The 19874-nt window shown below is 35.8% G+C and overlaps 1 protein-coding gene across 1 annotated transcript in view; it reads left to right on the plus strand.

The window, feature by feature from the left end:
- Window positions 1–19874, plus strand: part of LOC113237162 (mitogen-activated protein kinase ERK-A) — a 137227-nt gene that overhangs the window by 46432 nt on the left and 70921 nt on the right. Inside the window, exon 2 of the mRNA XM_026473473.1 lies at window positions 9908–10034. Within this exon, the coding sequence (XP_026329258.1) occupies window positions 9908–10034 (127 nt within the window). The remainder of the gene's footprint in view (window positions 1–9907; window positions 10035–19874) is intronic.

A 19874-nucleotide genomic window follows, 5' to 3' on the forward strand; every position in this document is an offset into this window, starting at 1 on the left:
CTGCCATCTAATGGGAAGGTTATTAATGCCTTTGCGATAGAACTCCGACGATCTAGACTGCACAAACTGTGTGAAAGCATTTTGTACTGCCTCCTGGGAAGAAAACTTCTTGTCACGTAGATAATTGTCCAAATCACGAAAAAAATGGTAGTCCGTTGGAGCAAGGTCTGGTGAATACGGAGGATGACGAATGGTTCCTAACTGCAGTTCCTGAAGGGTCAAAATGGTTTCTCGTGCTGTGTGAGGTCTCGCGTTGTCGTGGAACAATAATGGTGAAGATCGATCATGAGTCGGGGCTGTTTTACTGCTAGTTTTGTCAACATGGTTCGGAGTTCGGCACAATAGACATCTGCCGTTATTGCTTGACCAGATCGGAGAAAACTATAGTGAATAACACCATGCTGAGACCACCAAACATAACAATAACGCACACACTCAACATAGCCCCGCACTAGGGAAACCCTGTGTCGCGGGTGCCATGGACTCACACACATAGACAACCACAACTTACACCCAAACTCACGAGAGAAATAATTGTAGGCCATACAACTATTTCTCCCGGCCCGGGAATCGAACCTGGGACCTCTGCGTGGCAGTCCGGCATGGTAACCGTTCAGACACGGAGGCAGTAAACAGTTACCATTACCTTTTTATTGGTAAGTTTTGCTTTAGGACACTGTTGTGGCATTTGACCTGGGGTCAGCCATTGCATTTTTCTTTTCCGGTTATCATAAAGAATCCACTTTTCATCAAATGTTACAATTCGATCCAATATTCCTTCATTTCTGTACCGGTTCAACATGGCAACACAAGTTTCAACACGCGTTTCTTTCTGCAGATCAGTCAAATCATGAGGCACCCATTTTTCGTATTTTTTTATTTTATTGATTTGACGCAAGTGAGTCAATATTGTGGGTAAGGTAACGTTAAACCATGCCGCTAATTCCTGGGTAGTTTGACTAGGATCGGCTTCCACTATCTCTCTTAATTCATCGTTATTCACCTGTGTGGGCGATCTTCCTCGTGGCTCGTTCTTTAAGTCGAAATTTCCATCACGAAAGCGTTTAAACCAAAATCGCACGGTGCGTTCATTAGTAGACCCCTCTCCAAACGCAGCATTGATATTGCGGGCTGTTTCTGCCGCGTTAGTTCCGCGTCGGAACTCGTATTCAAAAATCACTCGAATTTTCGCAGTATCCATCTTTCTTGTCTAAATTGAATAACAAAAACAATTGAAAGTCGATATTCAAATGTTTCAAATTTAAAAAAAAAAAAAATCACAGAAACCATTTGAAAAAAGTTTCATTCGAAAACCTCAAACCATGAAGATTCTATGAAAATTCAAAGAACCTATTGCAATAAAACGGCAATTTCATACTTTAACCCCTAATATATTAACGACGAACTTATCTGCTTCCGTGGCAAAGGTTATTTATTACCTTGCTGGTTTGCCACGCAGAGGTCCCGGGTCGGGAGAAATATTTGTATGGCCTACAATTATGGCCAAACTATGGCCTAGAAGAGAGTTTAGGCCATTGTTTGCCACAGGGGTCAAATGCGTAGGTTTATCCATGACATGCTCGCAGACTGCATACTTGTTACCGCACTCACAGTCACAAAAGTCTGCAGTCTGCGAACATGTAATGGATAAACCTACACATTCAATGAAGTTTGATAAACCCCAGGTCCTTGCAAAGGAAATCCGTTATCTACCCAGGATGCTGCGAGAGGCCATTGAAATTAAAAAAACATCCTAATTTCAACAGGGGAGATGGTTTCTCAGTACCACCAGTTTGGGATCCAGTATTTCCTCTAATGAAAAATCCCAAACAGACATAAGACTGCAGTACTAATTAATATGTTTTAGTTTATTCTAATTTCTATTATTAATTAATAATAAATTGAACTTAATAAAAATTCATACAATAAAATGATTTGTAAAACTTAATGTAACGTAAATTGGAATGTTTACTTTGTAAAATTAAAAATAAGGTATTTAATTCATAACTATTGTAACTATAGTGAAAAAGTAGGGTGGTTTGCATCAATATTAAACATAACTGGTTGAAGACTGTACCACCTCCGTCAACCGTGACCATGGGACCTGCAAAGGGCACGAAACGTCGGTTTGTTTGAAAAAACAAATATACGCGATTTAAATCCGGAAAAATAGTTTCATTTCCTATAATCTTAACTCTGTTTTTATTAATACAGAGCTTGAAATTCCCTATAAATGTGGTATTAATTTTTAGAACAGTTTCTTTACATAATTTTTTTTCCGAGGTTAGCAAATTACGTTTGTAATTTGATAGGCATAATTTAAATTCTATGAAAAAAATTATTTTAAAATCTGATTCAATATATAGAACAATTTATAGCAAGCAGTCTGATACCAAGTGACAGTGACGCCTATCCAAAGTAATTGCAGTGGCACTCAGAGCTTTCAATTGCAAAGATCTGAAATGCCCCGTCACTACGCCAGTCACCCTGAGACATAAATTGACAAGTTCACCAGCACCCCTTACTATTCCCGGAACGTAGTAAATACTCACATTACCGCTTAACGGCAGAAATAGGTAAGGCAGTACTTCCCCGGACTATCTCTTTCACAAGAATCTCTACTGCTACAATAACATTTACATTATTATTTACTGTAAACCAAATAGTTGAGAACCAAAAACAGTAGACATTTTAGTTTCATTGATGATTGTTATGAAAAACTGAAGTGAAAACTTACTACAAGTAAATCAATTAAACAACACAGCTCATACCAAGTATTTCACAATTTGTTTAGCCGGAATTTGCATTGAATTCCCCAAGGCCTTTGAAAACAAACTTTTCCGTGTTTTCATCCAAAAAAATAAGCGTAACGAGAAGAATGTTATGGCCATGTAATATAAATTTCATTCCAAATAATTAAATGAAGAGGATGGGTCGTTCAATTCTAGGTAATGTGGAATTCTTTCGGTGTTCTATTGTTTTGTTTGACGATTAAAATTTTATTCCCGTTACATTGTACGAGTACCTCTTAATCCTTTGAAAGTAACGTGAAGTAACATTGTTACAAACGACGAAAAACCCTTGGACAAAAAAAAGCTTGGACAACCTGACCGAAACTTCTTGATAGTAGGTAATTGTGCAAATATCCATTCGATCAATTTTATCGTGATTAATCACATTTATTATTTCAGTAAAGTGAAACGCGAAGGTTTAGAAGCGTATATACACTCCCGGACAGGTAATTCGACCTTGCATAGATTATTCTTTAAGGGTAAGAATACACAAATATTGTTATCAGCGAAGAAAAAGTTGTCCCCGCTTTTACAAATTTAATTTTTCAACAAGGTTTATGGACATGATGACCGTTTAGGACGCCTTCAAATTAGACGCTTATAGAAGCGCTGCGGTGGCTCACGACTACTAATTTCCATACAATATGACACAGATGCGCCACTGCAGCGCCTACAAGCGTCTAATATAAAGGCGCCCTTAGTATACTAGGTTTTCTTATCAAAATTGCATAATGGTTTTTGATCAATCAAATAAAGCGTTGAATACTGAAAATGAAATGTGGTTCAAATTATGTTTCCGGAAGTGTAGTAAAGAGGCCGTCCTACCATAAATGTGTGATTCTTACGTGTTTAAGAATTTTTTCCATTATTTATATTATAACTTTAACTTTATCCCAAAACCCCTATATTATCAACTTCGCAAGTTCGCAGAAACAGAGACTCAATTAGAAACAAGGAAGTTGTCAAAGGGATCCCTAAATTAATTAGTTAGTTATTATATATTATTTTCACGGCTCTAAAGTCCAATTTATGTAAACAACATTGATATTCACTTAAGGTGTCTACACTTTGTTTAATGTACTAAACTATACGTTGAAATTTATTATTACGTCTTATTACATAAATAAAAATATGATTTTGTATTAAAAATGACCAAATGAGTTTTTTCTTACACGTTGAAAACAAAAATCGATACTAAACACAGAACAATATAATAGAAATGGTTAGTTAGCATTTGACGCGTGCCAACTATAGATCTCAAAAGACCAGTCTGTGTGGTATGGTTGTGTCATTCTTTCGTGCAAATTCTCTAAAATCCTAGAAAAATGCCTTATTGTGCTGTTTTGGAGTGACAACCACAAATAATATTACCCGTGGTGGTATTTCATATCATCGGAAAGTCTTGCTTTAATAAAATTTTTAATTTTCTGTTTATCGAAATACTTTTTTTATTACCAGAAACGAAAGTAAAGCAGTAAAGGGGTATAATACCAGCAATATGGTCGCTTCTTTTTTGGGGAACTAAATTAATAACTCCAATCCGTCGTCGTTCAGAAATTAACTGCTAGATGGCATTCATTGATTGAAATTTCAATATAATATCAAAACGTCGTAACTTGCAATAATTTGTATTGATGGTATTGAACTTTCAACGATATGTCAACAGGGTAAAGTTTAAATTATATTAACAATCCAGACTTTGTAATTTCTTTCTAAATTTGAAACTACGACCAATCAATATCAAGATTTTTCTAGTGTTTTAAATTAAGGAGTTTTGGCGACATCGGTTTTCATAGTAATCGAGGCTTAAGGCACTTCCATTGTTATTTTTTTCTTCCGTGTTCAGACCTAAAAATTTTTTAAAAATATAAAAAAAATTCAAAAAAAATTAAGAAAAAATATTTTTCTAAATGAAACAATATTTTTATAGATGGTATAGAGTTAAATTTGAATGCGATATTTTCACTATAATGTACACTGGGTGTTTACGTGATTATAAGAATAATATTGTTTGGATCTGAGAGTCGTATTCCAGAACTACTCAATGCTCAAGTCAGGATTTGAGCAGACTTGAGTATGATTTCAAGCACTGGAAATACAACTGCATATGCAAGGCCTTGAGTATGATTTCTAGTGCTTTGAATCATACTCAAGTCCTCACTTGAGCATTGAGTACAGTTCTAGAATACAACGCTGATTCACTTCACATATTGTGTACATCCGGGCCCTAGTATGGTATGTGACAATTTTCAAAAAGGTTCTGTTAATGGTTTGACAGTATTGATTTCTGTTTAATTGAGCAGCAAGTATGTAGAAAAGAGTATTTACACCCCTGAAATTTTTGCTTTTGTGACTGTCACAATGGTATTTACATAGCAGCCTGTAACTACATAGTGCTATGTACATTATCCTGCAAATCTACACATTTTTTCGTTCTTTGTCATCAATTTGGAGAATTTTGGTTGAAATATGCTATTGATTTTAAATATAATTTTCCCTTTTTGTCTTTAAATAAAAGAGAAACCCGAAAAAATTTACGTTTTCTTAATGGTATACAAATTTTAAATACCCTGGTTTTAAAGTTGTCTACATCCGTTCTTCGGCTGACGTCCGTCCGAAACTACTGTCAAATAAGTAATACTCGACTAAATCAAAAGATAATGTCAAGTATGTAGCTTCATTCGCATCATGCGTCTTTTAACTTGGTCGACTATTATTTATTGGATACTAATAGTTTTGGATGGATATTAGACAGAGAACGGAAATAGACCTCCTGACCAGCAAAGTTTTTGGAGGAAAATAAAGTCTTTTCATGTTTTTATATTAGAAACTATAAATAGTTACATTATTGCAGAGGCCGGGAAGTAAGGGGTTGCTGGACGAGTATGAATTACAAGGACGAGCGCCTGCGAGGCTTTGTATTAATACGAGTCAAGCAATCTCCGTTCCCGCCGAAGCATGCATAGTATTTTTCTCAAACATTGTGAGGAAATAATAAAAGACTAAAGAGAGAAAAAGTAAAAAAAAAAATTAATATTAAAAGTAATATTTGACATGTTAGAACAATTACTAGAAGAAAATATGATTATTTTTCCAGCCACATTAATAATAGTCTGCTGTACTTCTGATCATGTCTTTGAATACGTATCTTTTACTGTATTTTCGTTATCACTCGTCTCACTAGCACTCATTTTCGCCACCAAAATACAAAAAAGACGAAATAACAAAAGAATACCAAAACGCTTTAGTTTAAATGTTACCGACGTTTTCTTTTTTTTAAGTAATCGGTACGGGTAGGCATTTTGAATTCTCGCAACTATGAACACTGGGCAGTTGGCTGTATGAGTTTTTATTTTGCCTGTTTACATAGTTCATTAAATTGTTAGATTTACAGGTTTAGAGAAGTGGACAGTAATGGATTTTCATACTTTGCAGCCTTGGCCGGGAAGAATCACACGACCCATAATTGACAAACTTTCCGTGTTCGTTTTTTACTGTAAGTAATGCAAACATTACCGAGCATGTTTGAGAAAATGACATTGATAATGATAACCCAGAAACAAAAATCGTGTTACACGATGTGTCAATATTTATTTCTTGCAATGTAATGTGATTGGTTTTCTTTGTTTACGGTACCATGATTATACACTGACAATTATTGCTAGCGACTTCGTGAAATATTATATCACATTTTATACGACAAATTGTATATCATACATATCATTATTATCCTAGCGATCATAAGACGAAGTAACATTTTGTACAAACAAATATTTTACGCAATCACTGTTTTTGTTGTTGTCTCTGAAAACTCATGGTATAATGTAGGTACGTCACATTTAAGTAATTGGAAATTCAAATGTCTGCAGTTAACAAAGCCCTCGAAAAAAATAAATATGCAGAGACGGACTGTAATCAAAAGCTTTTTGATTTATAACCCGTATAATAAATATTTTTGTAATATCTTGATTTATTACTTGAAATTTTAATAAATGCTGTTTTTTCCTATCTATTTAATATAAGTTACCATTCATAATATAATACGTAAACTTGAGATTATGCTATATAATATTATAACTTTTGCTTATCCGTTTTCGCTGTGTTTTATTTTCATTGGAAATACACCTATATGCCAAGTTTTATTAATATCAATTCACGGAAAAAGTGATTGACCATCCCTAGAGGTGGAATATTTTCTTCAAATGAATGGGACAACTAACTCAATAGTTGTCCCATTCATTTGAAGAACCTACCTTATTAAAAAAAAAATCATTATTGAAATTGGTTCACGAATGTCGGAGTATACGCGTAACATACGCATAAAAAGAACGAACCAATTGAGAACCACCCTTTTTACAGTCGGTTAATAAAGACATTAGTGCTAAAGGTTTGCCGCAACATTTTTTCGTGCAATTAATTAGTTTATAATTTGTTCCCCATCTGCTTTAAAACCTTTTTCCATTACTTTCAATATAGCTCCATTGAATTTACATGTACTGTATCAGTTTCTTGCTTTGTTTCTTTTTTAACTTATGAACGTAATAATCAAATTTTAGCTTATCGAAGTACTACTGGCGCTCGATGAGTTCCTGTGGTATATTCCCGGTGGAACTAACTTATGATACGAACTATTCAGAATTGGTTCTTGTTTGGGTTGTCCCCAGGAGTAAATTTCATTCGTTGGTTTGGTACTCACATTGCAGGGAATTCCCTATTTTCAAACCAATAACTGGTGTGAGAGCGATACTAACCCATTGGGGGAACGATATCTCCCAATTAAAATTGAGAGGACGTCCGTTTATGTCCTTATATATAATGATAATAATAATAGTAATTTATTTCGGAAAAATACTTATCCATAGTTTCCTAGTAAGACTTAGCCGTTTCGTTAGAACTTATTTAAATTTCATTACATTAAATAAAATGACATAATTGAAATTACACCTATGGCCTTTTTTATTAAGCGTGTATTTAAACGATCATTTTAATTTTACAAAAGCAGCAGGCAAAAGATCTAATCTCTTCTGAGCTAAGAAAAAATGTTTCATTTGTTTAAACTAAGACAAATGAGCATTAAAAATAAAATTTATATACTCATTTTTAAAACTAAGTAAATGTTGATTATATTTGTATACTAATATTATATTGATTATAATATAATTTGACGTGAAAACATGTTCGGAAACCCAAGCAAATTGACTTCTGGTACTCGCCGGCCGCTGCCGCGACACGCTTGCTACACTCGTTCGGTTCATGTTGCTTTACCTACTGAATGGAGGGTGCAACCAAGATTTATTACGAGATCAGTATCAAAAGATATACTGGTTAAAATGTCAATCGTAAAAAAAAACAATAATAAACAAAAGAGTTTTATCAAATATTAATTTAGTATGATTAAACATAATGTTAGTGTTACAAGGTTCGACGAGTGGTGGTAGAGATGAATAAATTAGACGACCGAATAGATTACTTCTGTTGCATCAATGAATCAATTGCTCCTCATAATACACTATATCAACACACTAACTGAAGAAAAATAATATAATGTAATGGCGCCGTGAAGGTGCGTTCGTGAAACGCGTATCTTCTGCGCGTAAAAAACACGCCGCCGCCCGTGTACATAGGCTCTAACTGATTGGCACGGGTCGCACCTTACTCGGGGTTTTGTTAGGCCATGGTTATGGCTGCATGAGATTTTTTTCCAACTATTTTTCATCGTTCTAATTCGAAATAATCAAAAAATATAAATATGACATACAAGAATGGAATAGTATTACTAGTACCTACGCCATTAACATATTTAGCGTGTTGAATAGATAACCCCTATTTTTTGAGGTTGGTTGGAAAAAAATACCCTATTCATTGTATGTATGTACACTTTAACGAGTCTATAGAAATGCGGTATTATTTATCGTTGTGGGAAGTTGAATTATGTTCATACGACAACCCTTTAGGTTGGGCTCTGTGGACTGATGATTTATTACTTATTATTTCGCAGGTCCTTTCTACAAAAGAAGACGAAAGTCGATAGGGTCGCGATTAATAACTGTAGTAATGGTAGATCAAGGTTGTGGGATCCCATTCCCAGCAGGGGCGTTTGAGTCTTCGAATTACCTGCATATTATTAACATCATTCGTCCCACAGGTGGGCACGGGTCTTTTCTCCAGTGGGAGTTACGAACTTCACACGTTTACGTAAGGTTGCTAAACGTTCTTTGATACGCAGGTTTCATCGTTTTTCTCACAAAATGTTAGGTAAGAGTATCAGTCATCGTATTTCTTATAAAGGTAATGTTATACCTCGTGTTCTCAAGATTTCAAAACTGCCAAATTCGTTATTTCCTTCTTTTGTATTTAAAGCATCTTACGATATCTCTTTATAATAGTTCAAACTAATTTGTATCTTTTTTCTATCGACTGAGACTAACGTGCTAAATATGATTTTGCACGTACACACGATTATTTTTGATAACATAAATGCCGCGTACTCATTAGCGAGCTCTAACTGTGGCAGATACAGTATAGAGGTTCTAGTGCGTACGCGTGATACTGTCTTCACTCGCTGGAATGAGTACCCGGCTATCATCGGCTCACTGCGAACCGCACACATTCTGCTCGCGGCAAGCTTACGAACCACGTACACGCTATGATTTTTGGTAACATAAAGCCGGGTACTCATTAGCGAGCTGTAACTGTAACGTACCAGATACAGTAACGAGGTTCTAGTGTGTACACGTGAAATAATCTTCACTCGCTAAAATGAGCACCTGGTTATCATCGGCTAACTGCGAACCGCACGCGTTCCGCTCAAGCTTATGAACCACGTACACACTTTGATTTTTGACAACGCGCTCGAGACGAAGCTTTACTAACCTAAAACTGAACGTAACGTGACACTCAAAAGGGATTCGTCAAAAAACCGATAACCGTATGGAGCACGCAAGCTCATAACGATCGGTTCGGCTCGCTGTAATGACTATTCGAATGCTCACATCGAAACGTGTTACTTTACGCTGTTATTTTAAACACCCCTTGTTCAACAGAGAGAGAGATAAAGATTTTCCATGTAGGTTCATTGTGTTTCTTGTGATTTATGTTCTATTATTTCTTTGCAGGTCCGCTGTCGACAACATAAAGAACACGAAAGTTGCAATAAAAAAAATTTCACCGTTTGAGCACCAGACATATTGCCAGAGGACGCTACGGGAAATCAAAATCCTTACTCGGTTTAAGCATGAAAATGTGAGTATTACAACCGCACCTACTTAAGACTTACTTTATGGATTTTCCGATTAAACAAGTAAGTAGGGAAGTCAATCAAAAGCATCTGAGCTTTTAACATTTCATTAAGCTCAATCGTATTTCAATTGATTTAAGTGGATCTTTCAATTGTTTTCAGTCGAATTGAGTTTGAGGGCGACTTAAATTCATCGAGGGAAGGTTGATTGAATGATTCGGCACTTAGAATTTCCAGATAAATTTGTGTACTTACCTTTAAATAAGTCACGATTGTTATATATTACTGTATTTTACCTTTCGTAATCTTTTTTACGGTTATCAAGTGATGGTTCTAATACAGTCTTCGATAAAAGAAAAGCACAAGCAACATATTCTAAATTCGTGTTTAAATATCGAGTTCTTAGGTTTTCGCGATTGTTACACATAGGAAATGAAACTATTTTTCCGGATTTAAATCGCGTATATTTGTTTTTTCAAACAAATCGACGTTTCGGGCCCTTTACAGGTCCCATGGTCATGGTTGACTGAGGTGGTACAGTCAGTTATGTCTAATATTGATGCAAACCACCCTATTTTTTCACTATAGTTACAATAGTTATTAATGAAATACCTTATTTTTAATTTTACATTTTTACATTACAAAGAAACATTCCAATTTACGCTATATTGAGTTTTACAAATTATTTTATTGAATGAATTTTTATTAAGTTCAATTTATTATTAATTATTAATAGAAATTAGAATAAACTAAAACATATTAATTAGTACTGCAGTCTTATGTCTGTTTGGGATTTTTCATTAGAGGAAATACTGGATCCCAAACTGGTGGTACGGAGAAACCATCTTCCCTGTTGAAATTAGGATGTTTTTTAATTTGAATGGCCTCTCGCAGCATCCTGGGTAGATAACGGGCTTCTTTTGCAAGGACCTGGGGTTTATCAAACTTCATTGAATGTGTAGGTTTATCCATGACATGCTCGCAGACTGCAGACTTGTTTACGCGACGGTGTTTGACATCAACTATATGTTCTTTGACGCGGGTACAAATCCTTCGCTTTGTTTGTCCAATATAAGAGAGACCGCACTCACAGTCAAGCTTGTAAACTCCTGCATCCTGTAAGGGGATGTTACATTTCACGGGTCTCAGGAACTGAGAAATCTTCCTCAGGGGCTTGAAATAGATCTTGATAGATGCGCGCCTGAGGACTCTTCCGATCTTGTCTGTAACACCTCTCACGTAAGGTAAGATGGCAGGTCTTCGCTCGACTGTTGATGGTTTCACACGGGGCCCGCGGCATTGGCGTGGAATCTTCAACTTATTCGCATGTAGGACTTGCTTTATATGTTGAAGTACCCCTGCCAGATGATTACTGTCGCAGACACCATGTGCTCTCTGAAACAAAGATTTGCCCACGGTAGCTAACTGGCTAGGATGGTGATGGGAATTACCATTGAGATACCTATCTATATGGGTTTTCTTTCGAAATACAGTATGACCTAAGGTGTTATTAGGATTTCTTTTAATTAAAACATCTAAGAAAGCTAAAGTACCACAATTCTCTTGTTCCATAGTAAATTGGATCTTAGTACTAAAAGAATTAAGATTGTCCAAGAAAGAAAGTATGCTATCTTTAGGTAATATTGTGAAAGTATCATCAACGTGGCCCCAAAATCTTCGGCCTAGCCGGGGCCACGGGTAAAACTCGCTCCTCGAAGTCTTCCATGAAAATATCGGCAACAACGGGAGATACCGGGGAGCCCATTGCTATACCGTCAATTTGTAGGTAGAATTCATTATTCCACAATAGATAGCCTGATGTTGGGCAGTGTTCTAATAATTCTGCATATTCAGTGGACATATTATGTTCCCTCAGCTTTCTACGTACAATTTCAATGCAGTCTTTTACTGGTAGGTTGGTAAACAGCGACTGAACATCAAAACTGACCATGGTGTCATCATCAGTTAACCGTAGATCTTTGATTCCACTGATGAAATGGTATGAATCCTTCACATGTGTAGAAGTGTTCCGTTTCAATTGTGACAGTACCTTTGCCATGTGTTGAGCCAGTTTGTAGGTTGGTGTGTCAATCTGGCTAACTATGGGACGGAGTGGGGTGTCAGCCTTATATATTTTTGGTAACTCATACAGTTTAGGGGGTTTTACGCAGCGGGGCACAAACTCACTTACATCAAGTTTCAGCGTATCGGAGTGCTTAGATATTTTTTAGGTTTTTCTGATAAAAAGCATAGTTAAAATATACATTTCATATTAAGTACTTTATTTATGTTATAAGTACATACCACATGTTGTATACAGAAACTCTCATTGTATTTTAATCAGCCGTTTTTAAAAATACCTTATTTTTCTCCTTTGCCATTTTTTGTGTTCATAGTTCCCGTACATTACTAAGTAAAATCCTTTGATATTAGAGTTATAACGAAATTAACGTCAAATATGACTCATAGAAAAAAATGTGTTTCTTGAAGTTAGTTATGCCCCTAGCTGTATATTTTACAATTATAGATATATATTTTCACAAAAAAAAGTGAGATTGGCCTTTATTTCCTTATCACGAATATGTATGTAACTCAATTTTAATAAAAAAGTGAGTTGTGTCCTTTTTCGTTACGAGGGCGAATAAGTCGTGCGGCTTGCACGATAATGCCCCACTTGCGCGAGAGCGACATAGAAGCGCGAGATATTTCTATTATCTATGGGGGTATAGCAGTATCTCGCGCTTTACGTCCCTCACGAGCAAGTCGCGCCTTATCGTGCTAGTCCTGCTGGTGGTAAGCAATACGCCTATCCATAACTGTTGCAATGCAACTCAGAGTTTCCACTGAGTCACACTGAGACGCAAAGTTGATAAGTTCCATGTGCCTGTAATTTCACCAGCACCCTTCAAAACTGGAACACAGTAATACTATTCTCAAGCCAAATTCAATAATATGTCTGTATCGCCGGTGCCATGGACACAGTCATACATAACGGGAATCAAACCCGTGACCTATGCGTGTCTGGCCAGCATGGTAACCGTTCGACCACGAAGCACTTTAGATTGTTTGAAGAAAATGACATTTCTGATTCTGAACTTGAATTACTACTCGAACTAGAAATGTTTGCTATCTCTTCCTTCAAATAAAAAAAAAGCTATTTTTTTACTTTTTTTTTATAATAGGTACCTAGTGACATGTAACTCGATCATTTCCATGTAGAATTCGGGGAATGTCTCAAAGACAAATACTTTTCCGCGTATAAATAAATGAGTATCATTTACGAAACGTACTGTTTCCCGGTAGTCATTTATAGATTTTGCCTTTTAATAAAGGACTCAACAAACAGTCGTTTTGATATTCAGACATAAGTACTATAACTCACGCGGTTAATTGACATTAGTGATGGAGCAACGGAAGACATTAGTAAGTAATCGATTTATTTGTAAATTGTTCTTGAATGTATTTTATATTTAATTTAAATGAGGTCGCGTGTGCATCACTGATTTTTAAATGCGGAATAAGTTCATATAGTAAATTGTTTCGCAATTCCCTTTTTTTATAATACCAAGTGATGGGACGAGCAAGTCGTGCGCCTGGTGGTGAGCGACAAGCCTATCCATAACAGTTGCAGTGCCACTCAGAGCTTTAAATCGCAAAGATCTTAGGGGCAATGCCATGTGCCTGTCACCCTGAGACATAAATTAACAAGTCCCATGTGCTTGTAATTTCACCAGCATGTTACCCTTCAAAACCGAAACGCAGTAACGCTCACATTACTGCTTGGCGGCAGAAATAGGTAGGATTCGGGATGACGCAGTTTTGTAATTAATTAATTACTGTCGAGTTCTGAGGTTTTCGCGATTGTTACACATATGAAATGAAATTATTTTTCCGGATTTAAATCGCGTTTATTTGTTTTTTCAAACAAACCAACGTTTTGGACCTTCTACAGGTCCTATGGTCACGGTTGACTGAGATCGTCCAGTCATCAACCAGTTATGTCTATTGTTAATGCAAACCACCGTTTTTTGTATAGTTACAATAGTTATTAATTAAATTCCTTTTTTTAATTTTACAAAGAAACATTCCAATTAATAATAAAAAAGTAAAGGGCCCGAAAGCTTGGTTTGTTAAAAAAAACATATATACGCGATTTAAATCCGGAAAAATAGTTTCATTTCCTAACCTAATTCCTACTGGTAATTTTTGTATTGGTTTCAAATCACTTACTCGTGTAGTATTCATCACAAACATGAATTCAAAGTGAGTATTATCAATAGCGTAATCGAATTGCGGGGAAAGATATTCAAATTGTGATAACTGCAAAGTTGATGTTGAAGACCCTAAAACCATAAGTTTTTGACCTGTGACTCAGTTGGTAAGAGCAATGCTACAGTGCAGCACGATGGTGGAAGAAATTTTTCTATGTATTCGATCTTTGTATTAAAAATCATACCATATGTTTGTGTTTCTTGACATTTATTCTACATCGCATTTGGCTAGAGTCTAAATAGATAACAGGCAATGGACTATTAGCCAAAGTTTATTTAAGAATAATAACAATTATATTTTAAGAAAAGTCTTAGGTATATAATTAATAATCGACTAAACATGATAATGTAAATAAATATAAAACGATGGAAAATTTAAGAGGTAGAAAATTTTAATGAAGGTTGTGTCCTGGGGCTCCGGGCCTGGCAACGTTTCTATTTTTGATTGCGTAACCCGTTTTTGGCGAAAGTAGCCACCACCGGAGGCGACCTAAAAGCTTGTTTTTAAAGAATTTTGCCAGTGGCTCTCAGAGACTGAAGGTTTTTACTCTAAAAGGATGGAGGTAAATCATATTGTATTTACCTTATCCTTTGTTATAATATATCGATAAACGACTTTAGTGGAGCTCAATGGATTCAATCACACTTTTTAACTTACATAAATTACAATGCTCCTACTTTAAGTAGCAACAGTATACTTTTTACTAACCATAATTTAAACTAAAAAACACGACAACAGAAAAGTCTAATCGTTTCTATGTACTACATCAAAATATTCAAGGCTTTTCTGGCAAAACATTAGAAATAAGTCTTTTTTTGCACGATATTTCCGTTGACGTGTTTTGTGTTACAGAGCACTGGCTGAAAGACTACGAAGCAATTAACAACATAGAAAATTATGTAATAGTCAGTTCGTTCATAAGAAAAAGTTTAAGTAGAGGCGGATCTATGATTATTATTAAACGTAACTTAAAATTTAAAGAGCGTAAGGATATCACAGATCTTTCTACTGAACGAACTATTGAGATTTCATGTGTGGAATTGGATCAGTTTGTCGTCTTATGTGTGTATACAGGCCCCCCTCTGCTAATTTTAACGAGTTTGAATTAATTATGGAAGACAGTTTAAAGCGGATTTTTCCAACCAAAAAAAATGTAGTAATATGTGGAGATTTCAATGTAAACCTGTTGGAAAACTGTTCTACTTCGGTAAGACTCATAATTTATTTAAAAGTTTTAACTTGATTAAACTTTTATTAGAACCAACTCGCATCACTGCCTCCTCTTCAACTTGTATTGATAACATCTTTTGTAACACAGACGCAGTGTCTAAATCAATAATAAATTGCTTTAGATCAGACCATAGTGGCATTGGCTTCTTTTAATTGTAAAATGAGCAAGAAGGTAGACCAATTTCTCTGCAGACCGATTACCACAGAACGAATCATTAGATTTCAAAATAATATCGGCAATAGTTTAAATTCCCTACCCATATACCGGAGGTTCCAAATACTTTATATAGCACGATATTTGGTTTAATTAAAAATGAATTTGATAATATATTTAAATCGAAAACATTAACTTTCCATAAATTCAACGACTGGGCAACAGTAGGTATTCATAAGAGTAGGTCTCGTTTGTATGAGCTATATGCTATGAAAACTTATAATACTAATTCCAATTTCATAGAATATGTTAGAATTTATTCAAAAATATTTAAAAAAGTATGTGTAGCTGTTAAGGTTAAGTTTCACAGCGACAAAATTAGACAATCGATAAATAAATCTAAAACTACTTGGAGCATAATAAACAAAGAGTCAAGCAGGGTTAAACAACACGATAGAGATATAGTTTTAGAATTAGACTGTAAACTTACAAAATCTAAAGATAAAGTAGCCCAAGCTTTTGAATCGTTCTTTTCGGAAATTGCTGTAAACACTACAGAATCATTAAATTCCTCCCCTTCCCTTGCTATTGATCTCCTAAAGGAAAATGTTAACGTTTGTGGCAGTTTATTCAATTTCCGTCATGTTAATCCACAAGACATCATAAAAGCTTTTAAATCAATACATGTTAAAAAAACTGAAGATCTCTGGGGCATGTCAACTAAAGTTATAGACTCAGTTATTGACTTATTTCCCCACATTTAGCTGTAGCTTTCAATAGGTACGTTGATGAAGGTGTTTTTCCCGATTTAATGAAATACAGCAAGGTTATTCCTTTATTCAAAAGCGGTAGGAAAGTTGATCCTAGCAACTATAGGCCCATTTCAATTTTACCAGCTTTAAGTAAAATATTCGAAAAGGTTATGCTGACTCAATTACTGTCATATTTCGGTAGGAATAATATTTTTCATAGTGAACAATACGGGTTTACTAGTGGTAGATCGACTAGCGATGCGGGGGTAGCGTTACTAAAACACATCTTTGATGCCTGGGAAAGGTCCCAGAACGCTATTGGTGTTTTGTGTGACCTCTCAAAGGCATTTGATTGCGTTGATCATATTACTCTTATTAGGAAGCTGGAACATTACGGTGTAAATGGCAAGGCGTCGAAACTTGTCTCGTCATATCTCAACGGTAGAATTCAAAAAGTAGACATAAGTGGTGTGACTTCTTTGGGTTCTCCGGCAAAAATGGGCATTCCACAGGGCTCAATACTTGGGCCTTTCTTATTTCTGATTTATATTCATGATCTGCCATTCTTTGTTAAGGACCATTGCGAAATAGTGTTGTTTGCTGATGACACATCCTTGATTTTTAAAAGAGACAGACATGACATTAACTATGACCATATTAATGATACCCTCTCTAAGGTAGTTTATTGGTTTAATGCTAACAATTTATTGCTTAATGCCAAGAAGACAAAATGTGTTAAATTTGAATTACCTAACGTAAAATCGACTAGTCCAAGCATAGAAATAAACGGAGAAAAGTTAGACTTGTTGTTAATAAAGCAGTCTTCTTGGGAGTGACCTTAGATAGTAAACTTCAATGGTTTCCACATATATCTTCCCTGGCCAGCAGGTTAAACTCCGCTGCATACGCAGTCCGCAGAATACGTGAGCTTACCGATGTTAGTACTGCTAGACTAGTTTACTTTAGTTACTTCCATAGTATAATGTCCTACGGGATTCTCATGTGGAGTAAAGCGGCAGATATTCAAACCATATTTGTATTGCAAAAACGAGCGATTCGTTCTGTGTACCGTCTAGGCTCTCGGGTTTCTCTCAGAGAAAAGTTTAAGGATACTGGTATCATGACTGTGGCATCACAGTACATTTACTCAAATATTTTATATGCTCGTAAAAATATACATAATCTCAATAAGAAAGAAGATATCCATAATATTAACCTTAGAGCTAAGTCCAAACTCATGGTACCACGATTTCGTTTAACCAAGGTAAACAACTCTTTTATGGGGAACTGTATACGTTTTTACAATAAGATTTCGGAGCATATATTAAGTTTATCATTTCCTAAGTTTAAAAACTACATTAAAAATATTTTGATCGAAAAATCATATTACAAAATTGAAGACTACGTGTTAGATAAAGATGTATGGAAAGACGACATGGCTCCAGAATCCACACAAATTTGATTCAAAGTGTATTCCATAGCATTTAAGTTTATTTGAAAAGAGCAATCCCTAGAGTTTCTTGCTCGTTCTTCTCAGGGACGTCAGCGTAGTGAACGAGCAGTAGCTTAAATGTGACGATTTCAAGTGTAAATTTATTTTACCTATGGAATAAATAATCTTTGACTTTGACTTAACTATAAATTCATTACTTAAAATTGTTGAGCCAATCATTGTGCTTGATAGTCTGAGATTTTTTGAGCCTAACGAGCACATTGATTACGGCATTTTTGTGTGATTGACAGAAGCAACAATGGTGATTGATTTTATTAATCACTAAGAGATAGGTTGTTTCAGTGTAGTTTTCGGTTTAGTAATAACATATATATGTATAATAAAATTTTTACAATTTCTAAACGCTTGATTTTTACAAAAAAATTACACATACTGTCACGCCGGTCTCCCTTAGGGGTAGGCAGAGACTACGGAATTATTATTGCTACAATCCTGATCTTTTTCCTCCACGCGTTTTCAATTTTGACATATGCTCTTTTATTCTTAGTAGGTAGGTCTTTAAAAACATTCTCGATCATCTGCTTTAAAAATTATTTCCGTCTTTTATGAATATGTACTTTTACATTTAACAAGACCATTATATCTTGCAAAACTTAAGGTAACTTAACGTAGAAGATAGTGCCACCCCGGTAGGTGGTGGAATTAATCTACATCTGTAATATGTTTCACCACATCTGCTTCATCAAAAATTCTATCTGAGAATGTCTCAATCAAACTGAGTTCAAAATTAATAGCTCATTCGCTCCGGAATGCATAATTTTGTCGTCACCTTTGGTGCAAATGGCCGAAGTGATTATAGTTGCACCAGAACCTAATGGCACTAAATGAAAGAAAAATGGACGGATTTTTGCAATGTTAACTTTTTAACCGACTTCAAAAACAGGAAAAGGTTCTCAATTCGACTATGTTTTTTTCTCCGGCATTTGTGAACCGATTTTGATGACTTTTTTTTTGTTGGAAAGAGGGTACCTCAGTAGTGGCCCAATTTAAACTTGAAGAAAATATGCCACCTCTAAGACTGGTAACCTATAGGAGGAATGACTTTTGAAGTCGGTTTTTTTAGTACTCCGTACTGAGACTATCAGATATTAATTCAAAATACGAATTGTATCAATTGGCTGCCCGCAGTAGCTATTCCATATTCTCAGGAAACTGGTACCACTGAACTTAATACAGTACCGGTACTTAGATGCTACCGTTATAAATTTAACAGTAGTGAAAGAGTTCGTCCAGGGATTTACTGCCACCTCACCTATTTCTGCCGTCAAGCAGTAATGTGACCATTACCGCTTTTCGGTTTTGATGGATTAAGTGTATTGGTGAAATTACCGGCACTTACCAACTTATGTGCCAGGGTGACGGGCGCAGTGACAGTCCTCCTCAGATCTTTGCGATTTAACGCTCCGAGCGGCGCTGCCACTGTTACGGACAGACCTGTCTCTTATCACCAGACGCATGACTTCATCATACCGCCTTTGGCGTCTTCCTTGTTCTCAACGTCATAATATGCACTCACAAATTTATTATAGTTTGGCGACTGATTGTCCGGTGAAGGACAACATCGTGATGAAACCTGCACGTTGAAGAATGTTCACAACCCTCGGAAAACGTGTTAAGTTCCCAACCCGCATTGGGCAAGCGTGGCGGACTATGGCCTAAAGTCTCGTCTGAAAGGAGACACGTGCCCAGCAGTGGGACGTATATATGGGTTGATGCTGACGATGACTGATGGTAGATTAAAAAAAAGAAAACATTGATGTTGCCCATTACAAAGTTCAATTGTCAAAGTGTCATCATATTCTGGTCACCTATAAGAGAGGTTACTCACGCGACTTTAAGAGCCCTCATGCCAAAAAAGATTGACGTTGGCTCCACCCACACTCTCCGCTACCCGCACCTATCACTCGCCGCCCGCTACCCGTAC

Source organism: Hyposmocoma kahamanoa, unplaced genomic scaffold, assembly GCF_003589595.1.
Source record: "Hyposmocoma kahamanoa isolate Upper Pololo Valley unplaced genomic scaffold, ASM358959v1 93, whole genome shotgun sequence".
Taxonomy (NCBI): Eukaryota; Metazoa; Arthropoda; class Insecta; order Lepidoptera; family Cosmopterigidae; genus Hyposmocoma; species Hyposmocoma kahamanoa.